At 55.4% G+C, this 19,139-nt stretch overlaps 1 protein-coding gene across 6 annotated transcripts in view; it reads left to right on the top strand.

The window, feature by feature from the left end:
- The window catches only part of KMT2D (lysine methyltransferase 2D), a 40,401-nt gene extending 21,354 nt beyond the window's left edge, over positions 1–19,047 (top strand). For all 6 annotated transcript variants that reach the window (XM_045061743.1, XM_045061744.1, XM_045061742.1 and 3 more), the window contains exons 34-55: positions 70–206; positions 422–2,322; positions 3,955–4,078; positions 4,227–4,311; positions 4,417–4,483; positions 4,589–4,821; positions 4,922–7,792; positions 7,927–8,067; positions 8,191–8,358; positions 8,515–8,674; positions 9,308–9,383; positions 9,560–9,735; positions 9,833–9,963; positions 10,633–10,765; positions 10,841–10,968; positions 11,119–12,259; positions 13,111–13,247; positions 13,340–13,470; positions 15,149–15,434; positions 15,674–15,747; positions 15,872–15,980; positions 16,139–19,047. In XM_045061743.1, the coding sequence (XP_044917678.1) occupies positions 70–206; positions 422–2,322; positions 3,955–4,078; positions 4,227–4,311; positions 4,417–4,483; positions 4,589–4,821; positions 4,922–7,792; positions 7,927–8,067; positions 8,191–8,358; positions 8,515–8,674; positions 9,308–9,383; positions 9,560–9,735; positions 9,833–9,963; positions 10,633–10,765; positions 10,841–10,968; positions 11,119–12,259; positions 13,111–13,247; positions 13,340–13,470; positions 15,149–15,434; positions 15,674–15,747; positions 15,872–15,980; positions 16,139–16,231 (8,502 nt within the window). In that variant the 3' untranslated portion in view covers positions 16,232–19,047. The remainder of the gene's footprint in view (positions 1–69; positions 207–421; positions 2,323–3,954; positions 4,079–4,226; positions 4,312–4,416; positions 4,484–4,588; positions 4,822–4,921; positions 7,793–7,926; positions 8,068–8,190; positions 8,359–8,514; positions 8,675–9,307; positions 9,384–9,559; positions 9,736–9,832; positions 9,964–10,632; positions 10,766–10,840; positions 10,969–11,118; positions 12,260–13,110; positions 13,248–13,339; positions 13,471–15,148; positions 15,435–15,673; positions 15,748–15,871; positions 15,981–16,138) is intronic.
- Positions 19,048–19,139: the final 92 nt, after the last annotated feature.

Below are 19,139 nucleotides of genomic sequence, written 5' to 3'. Positions count from 1 at the left end.
GGTGGCAAGGGGTGGCGGGTCCAGGATACTGAAGGTAACACCTCCTTCATCCACCTCCATCTCTCCCAGGACAAGAGTAGCCTTGTGGGGCTGCCCCCAAGCAAATTGGGTGGCCCCATCATGGGGCCAGGGGCTTTCCCCAGCGATGACCGACTCTCCCGGCCACCTCCACCAGCCACCCCTTCCTCTATGGATGTGAGCAGCCGGTAAGCTCCAAAGCAAAGGGTAAAGCAAGGGAGGAGATCTTACCACCGTTTTGTGTTGCCCCAGGTTTTCCTGTGTCTGACCCTTGTCCAGTATCACTTACTCTCCTTCCTCATTCCTTCTTACTGTGTCAATTCCATCCTTCCTTAATGCCCTAAGCCCATGTTCTAGCACTTGATCCTGATTTCATCTTACTGACTACCGCATATTCTTCCAGGCAACTGGTGGGAGGCTCCCAAGCCTTCTATCAGCGAGCACCCTATCCTGGGTCCCTGCCCTTACAGCAGCAGCAGCAGCAGCAGCAGCAACAACTGTGGCAGCAGCAGCAGCAACAACAGCAGGCAACAGCAACCTCCATGCGCCTTGCCATGTCTACTCGCTTTCCATCAACTCCTGGGCCTGAACTTGGCCGCCAAACCCTAGCTTCCCCCTTGGCAGGAATTCCCGCCCGCCTCCCTGGCCCTGGAGAGCCAGTGCCTGGTCCAGCTGGTCCTGCCCAGTTCATTGAGTTGCGGCACAATGTACAGAAAGGACTAGGACCTGGGGGGGCTCCGTTTCCTGGGCAGGGCCCCCCTCAGAGACCCCGTTTTTACCCAGTAAGTGAGGACTCCCACCGAATGGCTCCTGAAGGGCTTCGAGGCCTGGCAGTATCAGGCCTTCCCCCACAGAAACCCGCAGCACCTCCGGCCCCTGAATTGAACAGTAGTCTCCATCCAGTGCCCCACACCAAAGGTCCCTCCCTGCCCACTGGCTTGGAGCTGGTCAGCCGGCCCACCTCAAACACTGAGCTTGGCCGCCCTCCTCCTCTGGCCCTGGAAGCTGGGAAGTTACCCTGTGAGGATCCTGAGCTGGACGATGACTTTGATGCCCACAAGGCCCTAGAGGATGATGAGGAGCTTGCTCACCTGGGCCTGGGTGTGGATGTGGCCAAGGGAGATGATGAGCTGGGCACCTTGGAAAACCTGGAGACCAATGACCCTCACCTGGATGACCTGCTCAATGGGGATGAGTTTGATCTGCTGGCCTATACTGACCCTGAGCTGGATACTGGGGACAAGAAGGACATCTTCAATGAGCACCTGAGGCTGGTAGAGTCGGCCAATGAAAAGGCTGAGCGGGAGGCCCTGCTGCGGGGGGTGGAGCCAGGACCCATGGGCCCTGATGAGCGCCCTCTGCCTGCTGCTGATGTCTCTGAGGCCCGTCTGGCATCGGTGCTCCCTGAGGTGAAGCCCAAGGTAGAGGAAGGTGGGCGCCACCCTTCCCCTTGCCAGTTCGCCATTACCACCCCCAAGGTAGAGCCAGCACCTGCCACCACTTCCCTAGGTCTAGGGCTGAAACCAGGACAGAGTGTGATGGGCACCCGGGACACCCGGATGGGCACAGGACCCTTTTCCGGCAGTGGGCACACAACTGAGAAGGGCCCCTTTGGGGCCACAGGAGGACCACCAGCTCACCTGCTGACACCCAGCCCGCTGAGTGGCCCAGGAGGGTCCTCCCTGCTGGAAAAGTTTGAGCTGGAGAGTGGGGCCCTGACCTTGCCCGGTGGACATGCAGCATCAGGGGATGAGCTGGACAAGATGGAGAGCTCGCTGGTAGCCAGTGAGTTACCCTTGCTCATCGAAGACCTGTTGGAGCATGAGAAGAAGGAGCTGCAGAAGAAGCAGCAGCTTTCGGCACAGCTGCAGCCTGCCCAGCAACAGCAGCAACAACAGCAGCAGCAGCAGCAGCAGCAGCATTCCCTGCTGGCCACACCAGGCCCTGCCCAGGCCATGTCTTTGACACATGAAGGCTCTTCTCCCAGTTTGGCTGGGCCCCAACAGCAGCTTGCCCTAGGACTTGGGGGTTCCCGACAGCCAGGCTTGGCCCAACCACTGATGCCCACCCAGCCACCAGCACATGCCCTCCAGCAGCGCCTGGCCCCATCCATGACCATGGTGTCCAGTCAAGGACATATGCTAAGTGGGCAGCACGGGGGGCAGGCAGGCTTGGTGCCCCAGCAGAGCCCACAGCCAGTGCTGGCACAGAAGCCCATGGGTACCATGCCACCTTCCATGTGTATGAAACCTCAGCAGCTGGCCATGCAGCAGCAGCTGGCTAACAGCTTCTTCCCTGATACAGGTAACTTGAGCCAGGGGCACTGGCTTAGTTACTCAGGGGTGATCACTGCTACCACCAAATGGACACTGGAGCTAGAGACCTAAGATAATCCCCAGCTGAGGGAGGTGGGACACAAAGAGCATGGGCTAAACACCATACTAGCAGTGCAGGCAGAAGCATTGTAGCTTTTGCCAACGGAGGAATGGCGCCTGGCATAGAGCAGGCAGTTAGATACTTGAACAAATGGAATGAATGCATGAAGCCTGGTTGGCAAGGGCTTTGTAGCTGTGCGAGACCAGAAGATCGGGAGCTGGAGAGAAGTAGTGCAGGAAACAGCAGTCCAGGCGGGCACAGGCCCTTGAGTGGGAAATGTGGGGGGAAGCTGGTGAGTGCGTTTGGAGACCATATTGAGGTGGCTAGGCCAGAGTGGACTCCATGTGGAGGAAGGTAAGTGGGTACTACCCTAATTTTGGAGATGTGAGAAGGGGGGCCAGATTGAGGAAGATCTCAAATTCAATACTGTTTATTGGGATAACATTTGTTAAGCAGTGTGCCAAGCACTTTACCATCGTCGTCCAATTGAATCACAACAAACTCATTAAATAGGTACTGCCAGGGTCTTCAGTTAGGGAAGTAGGCATGGAGGGCAAGTAACTTGCCAAGATCATACAGCTAACAGCTAGAGTTTGAATCCTGCTCCTCTGGTCCTCTTGACTATTTTGTGGCCTTAAAATAGGAGGAAAGGGAGTTTGGGTAGTCCTTTAAGAAAAAATTTTTTTTAATTAGTTCTCTTTATTTTTGAGAGGCAGAGAGAGAGAGAGAGAGAGAGAGAGAGCACGTGTGGGGGAGGGGCAGAGAGAGAGGGAGGGAGACACAGAATCCAAAGCAGGCTCCAGGCTCTGAGCTGTCAGCAAAGAGCCCGATGTGGGGCCTAAGCTCACGAACCGTGAGATCATGACCCGAGCCGAAGTCGGACGCTCAACTGACTGAGCCACCCAGGCACCCCAGGTTAGTCCTTTAAAAAGTGGAGAGTGAAGTTGTGAGAGCAGTGGAGAAATATAAAATGTGCAGGATTTTAGGAAGATGTAAGTTTTTGGTGGTTGCCTATTTCTCCTTTTTAACCCAGCATCCTGAATAGGCAAGAAATGGGCTGTAGGTTATGCATGTGGTGCCCAAAGCAGCACTGGCATCTAGGACTTTGGCACAGTGCCCACATCTAGGGTTCTTGGGCTGCACTAGTTGCCCTAAGAGTACTTCTGTTGAAGAATGCTTTCTAGGTCATAAAGTGTACTCACAGTCTTTGTTACATTTGATCCTCATGGTAGTTGTGTGAGGTCGGCAGAGTAGGGAATCACAAGGTCTGTCAAATAGAGGAGGAAACTGAGGCTCAGAGAAGTCAAATGACGTTGATACATTAGCTCAGCAAATTTTTACTGAGTACCCTTTAGCACTGTGCGAGTAAAAACAGGGCCACTATCTTGTGAATAATAAAGCTGAGTCAGCCAGGCTCCCTGGCTCCTAGTCTTTCTAACACTTTCTTGCCATGCCATTGTTCTGCTTGGTTTGGTGGAGGTCAAGGTGTTGGAAGGAATGGCAGATGCAAAGTGGAGTATTGAATCCAATGTCCAGCTTACTTGGCTCTCCCCTCTCCAGATCTGGACAAATTTGCAGCAGAAGATATCATTGATCCCATTGCAAAGGCCAAGATGGTGGCTTTAAAAGGCATCAAGAAAGTGATGGCTCAGGGCAGCATTGGAGTGGCACCTGGTATGAACAGGTAAGACGTGGGAGGTGGGGGGTGGTTGGCTCTTTCCTTTCCCAATCTTTTCCCTCTCCTTCCTGGTCCCCTTCCCTACTTGTCCCACCTCTTTGCCTTTCAACTTTCCCCATCACCTGTGCATCCCCTTTGCTTTGGTGGACTCCAGGCAGCAAGTATCTCTGCTAGCCCAGAGGCTCTCAGGGGGGCCCGGCAGTGATCTGCAGAACCACGTGGCAGCTGGGAGTGGCCAGGTAAGTGATCAGTTGGGAGTAGGAACTTGTGTCCTATACAATCAGGCCACCCTTCTTAGGGCCTAGTATGGAACAATGACCCTTTAGCAGTCTCTCTCATCACAGGAGCGGAGTGCTGGTGACCCTTCCCAGCCTCGTCCCAATCCACCCACCTTTGCCCAGGGAGTGATCAGTGAGTAGGGGGATGGGGAGGAGTGTGCAAGGGAGTGGGGTGTGTGGAAGAAGAGGGATTGGGATCACCCTTTTGCAGCTCCTGACACCCTGTTTCCTTTCCCAGATGAGGCTGACCAGCGGCAGTATGAGGAATGGCTGTTTCATACCCAGCAGCTCCTACAGATGCAGCTGAAGGTGCTAGAGGAGCAGATCGGTGTGCATCGCAAGTCCCGGAAGGCTCTGTGTGCCAAACAGCGCACTGCCAAGAAGGCTGGCCGTGAGTTCCCAGAAGCTGATGCTGAGAAGCTCAAGCTGGTTACAGAGCAGCAGAGCAAGATCCAGAAACAGCTGGATCAGGTAGGGAAAGCAGACTTCAGCCTAGAAACCAGGAGCCCAGGGAACAGGGATGGCTCCGATGGGCAGGCCCCAGGCTCACCTCCCAACCCTCCTGTGTTAGGTCCGGAAGCAGCAGAAGGAGCACACCAACCTCATGGCAGAATATCGGAATAAGCAGCAGCAACAGCAGCAACAGCAGCAACAGCAACACTCAGCTGTGCTGGCCCTCAGCCCTTCCCAGAGTCCCCGGCTACTCACCAAGCTCCCCGGTCAGCTGATCCCTGGCCATGGGCTGCAGCCACCACAGGGCCCTCCGGGTGGGCAAGCTGCGGGTCTTCGCCTGCCCCCAGGGGGCATGGCTCTCCCTGGACAGCCTGGTGGCCCTTTTCTCAACACCTCCCTGGCCCAGCAGCAGCAACAGCAACATTCTGGTGGGACTGGGGCCTTGGCTGGCCCCTCAGGGGGCTTTTTCCCTGGCAACCTTGCTCTTCGAGGCCTAGGACCTGATTCGAGACTTTTACAGGAGAGGCAGCTACAGCTCCAGCAGCAACGCATGCAACTAGCCCAGAAATTGCAGCAGCAGCAACAGCAACAGCACCTCCTAGGACAGGTGGCAATCCAGCAGCAACAGCAGCAGAGCTTGGGGGTACAGGCAAACCAGGCTCTGGGTCCCAAGCCTCCGGGGCTTCTGCCTCCCAGTAGCCATCAAGGCCTCTTGGTCCAGCAGCTGTCCCCGCAACCACCCCAGGGGCCCCAGGGCATGCTGGGCCCTGCCCAGGTGGCAGTGTTACAGCAGCAGCAGCAGCAGCACCCTGGAGCTTTGGGGCCCCAGGGTCCTCACAGACAGGTACTTCTTACCCAGTCCCGGGTGCTGAGTTCCCCCCAGCTGGCACAGCAGGGTCAGGGCCTTATGGGACACCGGCTGGTCACAGCCCAGCAGCAGCAGCAGCAACAGCACCAACAGCAGGGATCCATGGCAGGCCTTTCCCATCTTCAGCAGGGCCTGATGCCACACAGCGGGCAGCCCAAACTGAGTGCTCAGCCCATGGCTTCCTTACAGCAGCAGCAGCTTCAGCAGCAGCAGCTACAGCAGCAACAACAGCAGCAGCAGCAGCTACAGCAGCAACAACAGCAGCAGCAACAGCAGCTACAGCAGCAGCAGCAGCAGCTACAACAGCAGCAGCTGCAGCAGCAGCAACAACTACAACAACAGCAACTACAGCAGCAGCAGCTACAGCAGCAGCAGCAACAGCAACAACAATTGCAGCAGCAGCAACAGCAGCAGCAGCAGCAGCAGCAGCAGCAACAGCAGCAGATGGGCCTCTTGAACCAGAGTCGAACTTTATTGTCTCCCCAGCAGCAGCAGCAGCAGCAGCAGCAACAGCAGCAGCAGCAGCAGCAGCAGCAACAGCAGCAGCAGCAGCAGCAGCAGCAGCAGGTGACCCTTGGCCCTGGCATACCAGCCAAGCCTGTGCAACACTTTTCTAACCCCGGAACCCTGGGCCCAACTGTCCTCTTGACGGGCAAGGAACAAAGCATTGTAGAGACAGCTCTTCCTCCAGAGGCCACTGAGGGGCCCTCCACACATCAGGGAGGGCCGTTAGCAATAGGGACTATACCTGAGTCAGTGGCGACCGAACCTGGGGAGGTAAAGCCTTCGCTCTCCGGGGACTCACAGCTCCTGCTTGTCCAGCCCCAGGCCCAGCCTCAGCCCAACCCTGTGCAGCTGCAGCCACCTCTGAGGGTCCCAGGGCAACAGCAGCAGCAAGTTAACTTGCTCCACACAGGAGGTGTGGGAAGCCATGGGCAAGCAGGCAGCGGATCATCTTCTGAGGCCTCATCTATGCCCCATCTGCTGGCCCAATCCTCTGTTCCTTTAGGGGAGCAGCCTGGGACCATGACCCAGAACCTTCTGGGTTCCCAACAACCCCTTGGACTAGAGCGGCCAGTGCAGAATAATGCAGGGCCACAGCCTGCCAAATCAGGACCTGTCCCCCAGGCTGGGCAGGGCCTGCCTGGGGCTGGCGTCATGCCTACGGTGGGTCAGCTTCGAGCACAGCTCCAAGGAGTCCTGGCCAAAAACCCCCAGCTGCGGCACTTGAGTCCACAGCAGCAGCAGCAGCTACAGGCGCTCCTCATGCAGCGGCAGCTGCAGCAGAGTCAGTCAGTGCGCCATGCCCCACCCTACCAGGAGCCTGGGGCCCAGCCCTCTCCCCTTCAGGGCCTCCTAGGCCGCCAGCCTCAACTTGGGGGCTTCCCTGGATCCCAGACTGGCCCCCTCCAGGAGCTAGGGGCAGGGCTTCGACCTCAGGGCCCACCCCGGCTCCCCACCCCACAAGGAGCCTTATCCACAGGACCAGTCATTGGCCCTGTCCATCCCACACCTCCACCATCCAGCCCCCAAGAGCCAAAGAGACCTTCCTCACAGCCCCCAGGAGCCAGCCCCCTGGTCCCATCCCAGCTCCCCTCTGAGGCCCAGCTCACCCCCACCCAGCCAGGGACTCCAAAACCCCAGGGCCCATCCTTGGAGCTGCCTCCTGGGAGGGTCTCACCTGCTGCTGCCCAGCTTGCAGATACCTTCTTTGGCAAGGGGCTGGGACCTTGGGACCCCCCAGACAACCTAGTGGAAGCCCAGAAGCCAGAGCAGAGCATTCATCTGGAGCAGGTGAATGGGCAGGCAGTGCCTGAGCCACCCCATCTCAGCATCAAGCAGGAGCCTCGGGAAGAGCCATGTGCCCTGGGAGCCCAGGCGGTGAAGAGGGAGGCCAACGGGGAGCCAATAGGGGCACCAGGTACCAGCAACCACCTCCTGCTGGCAGGCCCCCGCTCAGAGGCCGGGCATCTGCTCTTGCAGAAGCTTCTACGGGCAAAGAATGTGCAACTCAGCACTGGGCGGGGGCCCGAGGGGCTGCGAGCTGAGATCAACGGGCACATTGACAGCAAGCTGGCTGGGCTGGAGCAGAAACTACAGGGTACCCCCAGCAACAAGGAGGTGAGTACTTTAGATGGATTGGAGCAGATAGAATTGGGGCTGCAACCTAGGGCAGCGTGAGCATGTCTGGTTCAAACAGGAGGTGAGGGCTCTGAGGAAGACAGCAGCCTTCACTGTGGGTTTATCTGGCTTAGGATACAGCAGCAAGGAAGCCTTTGACACCAAAGCCCAAGCGGGTACAGAAGACAAGCGACAGGTTGGTGAGCTCCCGAAAGAAGCTGCGGAAGGAGGACGGGGTCAGGGCCAGCGAGGCCTTGCTGAAACAGCTGAAACAGGTGACCCCCAGGAGCCAGCCCCCTGGTCCCATCCCAGGATAGGGGGCACTCTGGCCCCCAGCTGTGCAGTGGCAGAGATGTACACACTGTGGGTTTCCAACTTTGTCATCTTGCCCCTCTTAGGAGCTGTCCCTGCTGCCCTTAACGGAGCCTACCATCACCGCCAATTTTAGCCTCTTTGCTCCCTTCGGCAGTGGCTGCCCGGTCAATGGGCAATGCCAGCTGAGGGGGGCCTTTGGAAGTGGGGCGCTGTCCACGGGCCCTGACTACTATTCCCAGCTGCTTACCAAGGTCAGAAAAACGGCAATACCTCTTGGGGATGACGAGGTTCTTGGGGAGGTGGAGGTGGGAATGGAAGATGAGGAAATTGCTGATGTCGTGTGGGGCCAGGAGATTACATCAGTCTCCCTATGCCATCTTGCACACAACACCCCACCCCACCCCCAGAATAACCTGAGTAACCCGCCGACACCACCCTCGTCGCTGCCCCCCACCCCACCCCCATCGGTGCAGCAGAAGATGGTGAATGGCGTCACTCCATCTGAAGAGCTGGGGGAGCACCCCAAGGATGCTGCCTCTGCCCGGGATACTGAAGGGACACTGAGGGGTAAGTCAGGAGCAGAGTGGGCCTCTCCTTCTCTGGTAGGATTTAGTGCCGGGGGTCCAAGTTGGTTAGTGTCCCCTCTCATACAGTTTGAGAGGAATGGTTGCATGTTGCCCCGTGCGCACATATGACAGGATACCTGAGGTTAGGAAGGGCCTCTTCAGGGCTGATGAGTTGGAAGCAGGGAGTCCAGAGAACAGGCAACAGAGGAGGTAGATGGCAGGGAAAGGGGTAATGAGGCTTTTGTTGGTGAGGAACAATCCTGCTTGAGTGGTTATAGAACTACAGTGAAATCTGGATTTGAATTCAGGTTCCTGTATTAATTTAGTTGTGTTAGCACAGCTAAGTAACACGGTTGATTTGTGTGGGCCCCAATTTCCTCACTATAAAGAGGTGTGATATTATTCCTCTGCTGGAGTTGTTAAAAGATGATAAACAAAGCCCAGGGCCTGACATAGAGGAAAGGCTCAATAAATACAGCTCATCTGCCCCAGATTTATAGGTCGGTGGGTAGGTAGACAGCAGTTCATAATAGCTAAGCTAGATCTTATACTAGTTAGGCCTGAAGTATGGGGGAGAAAGCCGTGTCAGCTCTGGTCACCAGCCTGACTTTTCTTCTCCCTTTCTACTCTTCAGATACTTCAGAGGTGAAGAGTCTAGACCTGCTGGCTGCCTTGCCTACACCCCCTCACAATCAGACTGAGGATGTCAGGTGGGGGCAGCCAGAAATGGGGATGAGGAATGGGAGTACGGGACCGGGGCAGGTTGTTTCATCTTTCCTTTGGCCAATGGCAGATTTCAAATCTGGCTATGACATCGACTAATTTCTAGATTTGGGAGGGGGAGTCTGCAGGGCAGTACCAGCAAATGTCTACTTTTGGCCCACAGGATGGAGAGTGACGAGGACAGCGATTCTCCTGACAGCATTGTGCCGGCTTCGTCCCCCGAGAGCATCCTGGGGGAGGAGGCCCCTCGTTTCCCTCAGCTCGGCTCAGGCCGGTGGGAGCAGGATGACCGGGCTCTCTCCCCTGTCATCCCCATCATTCCTCGGGCCAGTATCCCAGGTAGAGGCTGCTCTGGGTGTGGGCCAGGCAGGGCTGGGTTGTCCGAGCTGGGGGGAGAGAGGCAGCTAGAGCTTACACAGGTCCCTCTCTCATTCAGTCTTCCCAGATACCAAACCTTATGGGGCCCTGGACCTGGAGGCCCCTGGAAAGCTGCCTGCCACAACTTGGGAAAAGGGCAAAGGAAGTGAGGTGTCAGTCATGCTGACGGTCTCTGCTGCTGCAGCCAAGGTGTGTCCTGGGGGTACCTTGGAGACCAAGGGGATCCTGGTCAGAAGGCAGCCCTTGGAGCTTATGTGGATAAGTTCAGTCACTCAGAACTATGCACTAGGACCTGCTGTGTGTGAGTGCCTGGGCCGGAGGCTTCAGGATTAGGGTAAATAAAGCATGAGAGGTCCCTGCCCTCAGGGGGGCTCCCTGTCCAGTGGTAGACCCAAGTCAACAAATGAGGAGAGTTGCACATGACGCGACAAATGCTGTAAGACAGCATGTCTTCAGTCACATTTGGTAGAACTCTTGTTATTTTATTGTTAATGTTGACGGGGTTTTGTGGTCAAAGAAAGTTGGAAATCCCGGCTTGAAACCACAAAACAAGTTTCTTTACTACAAGGTTCCTCAGATCCTTTAATTTGCTAATGTGTATCGTGAGTCTCCAGGTCGTGGATATAGCCTGTGTCATTCCTAAACTCGGTTGGCACTGGTCCCTTTTGGTGGAGCGCCCATTCATGTCCGTAGCAGTCTTGGAAAGGTGCTATGAAGGAAGCGTGTGAGAAGGGCAGGACTGACTGGCTGCTTGGGGAGTGGGCTTCTGGGTGTTGAAGGGTGTCCCCGTCAAACCGGTGACAGTGCTCACTCCGCACTGCCGACACAGCCCTCCCATCCCCTTCCCTGCCCTGGTAGAACCTGAATGGTGTGATGGTGGCGGTGGCAGAGCTGCTGAGCATGAAGATCCCCAACTCCTATGAGGTGCTGTTCCCAGAGAGCCCTGCCCGGGCAGGCATTGAGCCTAAGAAGGGGGAAGCCGAGGGCCCTGGTGAGTGTGGCAGGAAAACTTGGGACCTGTGGGGAATGCTTCTGGTGGGAGGTTCTGATCCCTTCCTTCCTGCAGGAGGGAAAGAAAAGGGTCTGGGAGGCAAGAGCCCAGAAGCTGGCCCTGATTGGCTGAAACAGTTTGATGCAGTGTTGCCTGGCTATACCCTCAAGAGCCAGCTAGACATCTTGAGCCTCCTGAAACAGGTGGGTCTGGGGGAGAAAGGGAGGTGGGTGTCTGGCTAGGGCAAAGAAGGCAGAGGGCTTTGGGGAGAGTGGCATCCGGGTGAGAGGAGGGAGGGGGCTAGTTAAGTGAGGAGCTGGCACTAATGATACCGGGCACGTGCCCTCCCATAGGAGAGCCCTGCCCCAGAGCCACCCACCCAACACAGCTACACCTACAACGTCTCCAACCTGGATGTGCGACAGCTCTCAGCCCCGCCTCCTGAAGAACCCTCCCCGCCCCCATCCCCCTTGGCACCCTCTCCTGCCAGCCCCCCTGCTGAACCCCTGGCTGAACTCCCGGCTGAACCCTCAGCTGAGCCACCTGTCCCCTCGCCTCTGCCACTGGCCTCATCCCCTGAATCAGCCCGACCCAAGCCCCGAGCCCGGCCCCCTGAAGAAGGTGAAGATTCCCGGCCCCCTCGCCTCAAGAAGTGGAAGGGGGTGCGTTGGAAGCGGCTGCGGCTGCTGCTGACCATTCAGAAGGCCGGTGGACGGCAGGAGGATGAGCGGGAAGTGGCGGAGTTTATGGAACAGCTCGGCACAGCCCTGCGACCCGACAAGGTGCCTCGCGACATGCGGCGCTGCTGCTTCTGTCACGAGGAGGGTGATGGGGCCACTGATGGACCTGCCCGCCTGCTGAACCTGGACCTGGACCTGTGGGTGCACCTCAACTGCGCTCTGTGGTCCACGGAGGTATACGAGACCCAGGGCGGGGCACTGATGAACGTGGAGGTTGCCCTGCACCGAGGACTGCTCACCAAGTGCTCCCTGTGCCAGCGCACCGGTGCCACCAGCAGCTGCAATCGAATGCGTTGTCCCAACGTCTACCATTTTGCCTGTGCCATCCGCGCCAAGTGCATGTTCTTCAAGGACAAGACCATGCTGTGTCCAATGCATAAGATCAAGGGACCCTGTGAGCAGGAGCTGAGCTCTTTTGCTGTCTTCCGGCGGGTCTACATTGAGCGGGATGAGGTGAAGCAAATCGCCAGCATCATCCAGCGGGGAGAGCGGCTGCACATGTTCCGTGTAGGGGGCCTTGTGTTCCATGCCATTGGACAGCTGCTCCCTCACCAAATGGCCGACTTCCACAGTGCCACTGCCCTTTATCCTGTGGGCTATGAGGCCACACGCATCTACTGGAGCCTCCGCACCAACAACCGCCGCTGCTGCTACCGCTGCTCCATCGGCGAGAACAACGGAAGGCCCGAGTTCATAATCAAAGTCATCGAGCAGGGCCTGGAGGACCTGGTCTTCACCGACGCCTCCCCCCAGGGTGAGCACTGGGCCCTTGAAATGGTAATACGGAAATGGGAGAGATCCTCAGGGTCTTTGTGAGTGACCTTCCTCCCCTGACCTCGGGCAGGTAGAGGTCTTCTAGAGATCCCCAGAGAAAGTGTTTTAGCCTCTCTTGGTCACCTTAATTGCTCTTGTAATTGAAGATGTTTTGCTAGTCTACTTCGTGTATTCTAGCTTCTTTTCCTACCTGCAGTGGAACTAAAGAATATTCTGATTCTGAGACCGCATCATCTAGCTCACCCACCCTGTTCTTAACCACGTGTTCCTTATGGTTGCTTCGCCCTGGTCAAAATTCTGTTGATCTTAGTTTTAGCGTTAATGATAAAAATAAGTGAGCGTGTACCATGTGGCGCAAACTAATGTAAGTGACTGATACAGGTGATTTTGTTTATGCCAACCCTATGATGTAAGTACTTTCATTTTGCCCAGTTTATACATAAAGAAACAGAGCCTTAGAGAAATTTGAGTATTTGGCTTAAGGGCCTAAAGCCTGTGCTGGAACTTGAACCCAAGTCTTCCCAAGTCCAGAGCATGCCTATTGTTCTGGCTCTCGGTTAGTCACTGTGGCCTGTGCTGGGGCTTCTGGGCCTTGGGTCCATGTTTGTGTGTCATAGGGCTCTGTGATGCCCCTCCAGAGTAGGAAGCCTTCTGGCTTGTTGAGGGAGAGTGGGATTGGGAGGCCAGTGGAGGGTCCTGAAGAACGACACAGCCTCGTGACAGGGAGGTGTGCAGGCCGCAGGAAATGACCATAGCTCCAGATGGAGGTTAGGGCTGAGGTCAGTGAGCAGAAATCGCCTCTGAGGGCTGCTCTCTTTCTTTGCCTCTTAGCTGTGTGGAATCGCATCATTGAGCCTGTGGCTGCCATGAGAAAAGAGGCCGACATGCTGCGGCTCTTCCCTGAGTACCTGAAAGGCGAGGAGCTCTTTGGGCTGACGGTGCACGCCGTGCTGCGCATAGCTGAATCAGTAAGGAGGGGCTGGGGGCCAGGTGGGCACCGGGGACTCTGGTCCTGCCCCCACAATGCTCAGGCTAAGGCAAGCACGGCCTGTGCCCACAGCTGCCTGGAGTGGAGAGCTGTCAAAACTATTTATTCCGCTATGGACGCCACCCCCTGATGGAGCTGCCACTCATGATCAATCCCACTGGTTGTGCCCGATCGGAGCCTAAAATCCTCACACACTACAAACGGTGAGCTTGTGTGTGGGGGGGCTGTGGGATGTGGGAGTGGGTGGTTGGTAGGAACCCTCCGGCCAATTAGGAGGGTTTGGGGGTTCACTCTAGGCCTCCTGATTAGAGGGTATGCAGGTATCACTTAGGGTATCCCTTTCCTCTTCCTCCACCCTGCTCAGGTATCCTAGGTTGGCCTGGGGTCTGGGATAGTCTTATCTTGGGCACCCTGGGAATGGCTACTGGGGAGGTTCTGGGTAGATGGTGGTACGGAATGGTAATACGGAAATTTTATGAAATGTGTAAGGGGGCCAGTCACCTCCTTCCTCTTATTTTGCTTCTAGGGGCCTGTGATTCTCCCAAACCTGAGACACCCTATAAGTGTTAGGGTCACCTTCCCTTCCCCAGGCTGAGTTGGTGTCAAAAATAATTAGAAATATAATGGAAAAATACTAAAACCTTACGTTTGTATAGCACTTTATACTTTTTTTTTCAAAGCGTTTTCACATCCATTATCTCATTTGATCCTCACAACAACCTTATGAGGTAGGTAGGGCAGGTGGTATGACCCCCATTTTACAGCTGAGAAAACTGAGGCCCAGAAAAGTTAAGTGACTAGACAAAGGTCACGCAGCTGGGACCAGAACCTTACCTCTTGACTTGCGGTTCACTGCTCTTTCTGTGTGCCACGGTAGCCTGACTTTGGTCCCTGGGTAGAGGGGAGGCAGAATCCACGTAACAGGGTTTTCTTGGAGGCCTTTTGTTGCTCCTTGGGCTGTTGTAGAGCATCAGGCTCTACTACCCCAGTCATCCCTAGTCCTCGATGCAACAGTGGTTTTCAAACTTTGTGTGTTTCAGAAAGTCCTGGAACACATAAACCGAGTAAGCCGAACCTGGCCCTCTTCGTGCATAACTCCCCCTTCCCCAAATTGGATTCATCCAGAAGCATTCTCTTTTCATCTAGGTTGTGTATTGGAATTCCAATGACATTTTGTTAAAGAAAAAAGAAAAACAGATTTCTGCTAAATAGAAAAGAATCAAAAACGTTTGAAAACCACTGCTCTGGGATGGGCAAGATTTTGGCTGGTGCCCTAGGGTGGTGAAGAGGCATCCTGCCAGGCAGCAGTCATTCCCCTGCACTGAGCCATCTGCACAGAGCCCAACCTTATGTCAGAGAAGGGGACAGTCTGAAGAAAGGAAAGGATACCACGTTTTGGCTGTGAATGCAGAGCCACTTTTAATTCAAATCCAGCCCGATGTGGTAGACACGGCCCCCATTTTCAGGGCTTCCAGTATGTTCAGGAGGTAGAACTCAGATGTTTGAGCAAATCATGAGCTTAAATTCCAGGCCTCAGCTGCTTGGGGAAGACCTCCCAGAGGAGCATGGCCTTGTGTAATGTTTGGCAAGAGGGGGGTTTAAGGTGGGGAGATGGGAGAGCGGGCTCAGTGTAGGGGAATTGGTGCCCCCCTCTCCCTCCACACCCCACCCCCCATCCTGGGCTCTCTGTCCCACTCAGGTGTCGGAAGGGTTTCCATAACTAGTGGCTACCTCACCAAAGCCAAGACCCACATGCCTCCGCTCCATTCCCAAGACAGCACATGCCCCTAACTGGCATGTTGTGCATCCCGGGGAGGAGGCGGGTGGTGTGTGTTTGGTCTGAGGGAGAGCTGTCTTGTCATGGCCTGTGTCACCTCCCAGGCCTCACACCCTGAACAGCACCAGCATGTCCAAGGCGTATCAGAGCACCTTCACAGGCGAGACCAACACCCCATACAGCAAGCAGTTTGTGCACTCCAAGTCATCACAGTACCGGCGTCTGCGCACTGAGTGGAAGAACAATGTGTATCTGGCTCGCTCCCGTATCCAGGGCCTGGGGCTCTATGCCGCCAAGGACCTAGAAAAGCACACGATGGTCATTGAGTATATTGGCACCATCATTCGCAACGAGGTGGCCAACCGGCGGGAGAAAATCTATGAGGAGCAGGTATGGACTGGCAGAGGGGCCATCTTGGTATATGGTCTGCACTCAGCGGAGGAGCAAGGGGCAGAATTGGGGTCAGGGGAGCAGGTGGAAAGCTGCGGGAGGAGGAGGTAAGTGACGGGAGAAAGGCAGAGTAAGAAATGAAGATAAGCCCACTGCCCGCGTCTGCTACCTGATCTCACCACCAGCACCGCTACCATTCTCTGATACTCTCCTCACTTGTACAACTTCTTCCTTTCCAGAATCGAGGCATCTACATGTTCCGAATAAACAATGAACATGTGATTGATGCTACGTTGACCGGAGGTCCTGCCAGGTGAGAGAGGAATGAGGAAGGAGGGATTTAGGGGTCCCTGGGTGACACTCAGGGTGGGCCAACAAGGAGCCAAAGCCATCCCAACTCAGTTGCCTGGCATCCCCGACTCTGGCCCGCTGCTTAGGTACATTAACCATTCCTGTGCCCCTAACTGTGTGGCGGAAGTTGTGACGTTTGACAAGGAGGATAAAATCATCATCATCTCCAGCCGGCGAATCCCCAAAGGAGAGGAGGTGAGAGGAAGTGTCGTGTGTGAGTGACAAAGAAGCTCCCTCTTCTCTGCCATTCCCCAGAGCCAAGCTCCAAGGCCACTGCCCTCAGATCAGATCTCTGCCCTCCCCTACTCCCTCTGGGGGGGCTGGCATTGATTTCTACCCTCTTCTCTTTCCAGCTGACCTATGACTATCAGTTTGACTTTGAGGACGATCAGCACAAGATCCCCTGCCACTGTGGAGCCTGGAATTGTCGAAAATGGATGAACTAAGAAGCTTAGAGGCTACCAGGCAGGGGAGTCCCCCCACCCCCAACCTCTTCCCTGAAAGGGATGAGGGGGAAGAGAGGTAGCAGCCAGAGCCAGGACCCAGGGCTGGGGCTGCCGGCTGACCGGAGCCCCTGGAGCAGGAGGCTGGGGCAGAGGGCCCTAGGCCAAGCCCACCCTGGGCACCAGGGGCAACCCTCTTCCCCGCCACCGGCCCCCAGGCTGGCATCTCTGCCCCCAGCTCCAGGAGGGGCCAGACAGAAGCAGCCATTGGGCATCTCAGGTTTGAGGGGGATATGGGCCGGGAACTACCCAGAAGCAACTGGGAGGCAGCAGGGAGGGGGGAGGAGGATGTGTGGCCGGGCCTCACAGCCCTGCTGCTCCCACCGACCTCTCCGGCCCAACTCAAGGCTGCAAAGAGACTTGACTAAGCTTGACAATCCCAAAGGCCGGGTCCCACACCTGGCCCTGCCTGCCGGGTCCTGCCCCCACCCTCACTCCCATCCCCTTCCCTCTCAATCTGTCTCTGTCTCCCTCTTCTCCTCTGTGTTTCTGTCTCTCTATGGGTTGTGTTTCCTTGTTTTCCACTCTGACAAATGCAACATGAACGGGAAAGAGGCGCCCAGCTGCCCAGGAGGGCGAGCCAGGCAAGCCGGGCAAGGAGACCCCGCACCCACACCTACCTCATTTAAGTGTTGGATTTTTTGCTGTTTTGAAATGTGAGACCCTCTCCAAGCCCCCTACTGCCCCGATCCTCTCTTCCACCTCACTGCCCTCTTCTGAGTGGGTGGAAGGGGGGTAGGAAGAGGAAGAAAAACAACAACAAAAAATCCATCTTTGTTTTTAATTATGGGCATGGGATGGTGGTTGAGGCTAATGATGATGAAGATTGGGGATAACTGGCCCCGAGTTGCTCTAGGACTTCCTTCTCCATCTAGACATGGGGGCAGGAGGGGGTGCTAAACCTAGGACCAGGATATCTCCCTCCTGTTTTCCCAACCCCATCATGAGCCCATTTGCCCTCCAGCCCCTGGATGGGGTGGGTGGGTGGTAGGGTGAGGGCTATCCCTGAGTGGCATGCCCATACCCAGTGAGGCAGGGTGTGGCCCGGAGCTCCCACTTTCCCTCAGTCACCAAACTGCTGCTGGTCTGGTGGGAAGGGGTGGTGATGTGGGGGTGGGGAGCTTAGTGTCAGCGCGGGGAGGGTGGGGGGTATTTATCTATTTATACATGGGATTGTACATAGTCTTGTGGGGAATGGGGGAGCCGGCTGGAGGTGAGAACCCTCCCCTCTCCCCCCACCCCCGGGGAGAGCAAATGTAAAACTACTAATTTTTGTGCTTTATATATTCTATATAAATATATCTATTTTCTTTTTACAAAACCAGTTTATAAATGGTAGGGGGGCGTGGGGCGGACACATGGAGCTCCCCTTGTGGGGGGGCCCCCTCCATAACCCAACCTACCGCCCTTTTCCTCACCCCCTCCTTCCCACCCCCTGGCTGTGACTGCTGTAAGGTGGGGGTATAGAGGCTGGGCAATTCTCACCCCCTTTGTATAGTCGGACTATGTTATAACGCACAAAAGAGAGCTGGCCCCAGGGGGAGCCAGAGGGTGATGGGTTCCCTGCCTCCCTTTTCCTTCCCCTTTCTGCCCAAGCTTGTGCTGCAGTTGAACCTCTTCCTGGGGGGTAGGGGTAGGTTGGGGGTGGGTGAGGCCCCAGACCCGTCTCTAGTAGGGAGCGCGTGGGGATGAAGATGAAGCTTATATGCAGTTCTCTCCTAGGGGCTGTGGGCAAAGGACATTTTGTAATTAATATTTTCAAAAATCAAATGTCTGGAGTGTAGGGGTGGGCTTGGTGGCGGTGGATGGGCAGGCCTGCTGGAGGGGGAGCACGGTCGCTGTTGTGATTTTAGGTTTGTTTTGTTTTGTTTTTGAATTTGGGGGGTTGCGGATTGATGGGGGTAGGGAGAATTTTTTTTTTTAAGCTGCTTCCTCAACTGTTTCAAGCTGCAAATGTTTAAGAGAATAACATCCCCCCACCCCCACAGAAACCACTGTAATTAAATCAGACAGTGGGGAGACTGGGCTGCTGCCCCCAAAGCCATTGGATATTCCTTTTCCAAGAGCAAAAGGTCTAGGCTACAGGGAGGGGGAGATTGACTCCTGTGAGTCAGGCTCTGGTTGGGGCTTGGGCCCTGGGATTGGGAAAAGGGGATGGGGCAGACTTTGTAAGCATATGCTAGGTATCCGATAGTCCTGTAGAATTTAGTGAAGAAACCTTATACAGTTTTTAATTTTTATATAAACTAACTCAGACCCAAGCTACAAGGTTGGAATTTTGGTTGTTGGTTTTTTTTTTTTTTTTTTTTTTTTAAAGTATCCCGCCTGTATAATTGCATCTGAATTCCCTTCCCGCCCGCCCCCCCCCCCCGTGTTTGTATTTTGGGTTGGTTTACACTTGCACATATTCAATTTTCAGTTTTTCCCTTTTACAGTCTTCTCCCCTCACCTCCAGGACCCTCCCCCTTTTTAAAAAATAAATCGCTGACAAGTGTGAATCCCGTGAAGACTTTATTTTGTGTTGTGTGTATCCTGTACAGCAAGGTTGGTCCTTCGTAACAACGGATGAAATGATTCCCTTTTTTAAAGCGCCCTCTCTCCCTCCACCCCCAGCGCCCTGTCCTTGGCATGTTTTGTATCAGCGATCATTCTGAACTGTACATAATTTATGTTGCAAGAGGCAAAGGGCAAGTTTTGGATTTTGCTTCTTCCAAGTTTGTTTTTAAACGACAAATAAAAAAAGAACATTTTAAATACAAGCGGCTCGGTCCAGTCACCCTCGCCGTCGGCGGATCCGTGAGGTCCGAGAGGACCCGGGGGAGGGCGGTTACTCAGGCCAGGCCACGCCGGA

Source organism: Felis catus, chromosome B4 (genome assembly GCF_018350175.1).
Source record: "Felis catus isolate Fca126 chromosome B4, F.catus_Fca126_mat1.0, whole genome shotgun sequence".
Lineage (NCBI taxonomy): Eukaryota > Metazoa > Chordata > Mammalia > Carnivora > Felidae > Felis > Felis catus.
The sequence above is the reverse complement of the archived record's forward strand: the minus strand, read 5'-3'. Positions and strand labels throughout refer to the sequence as shown.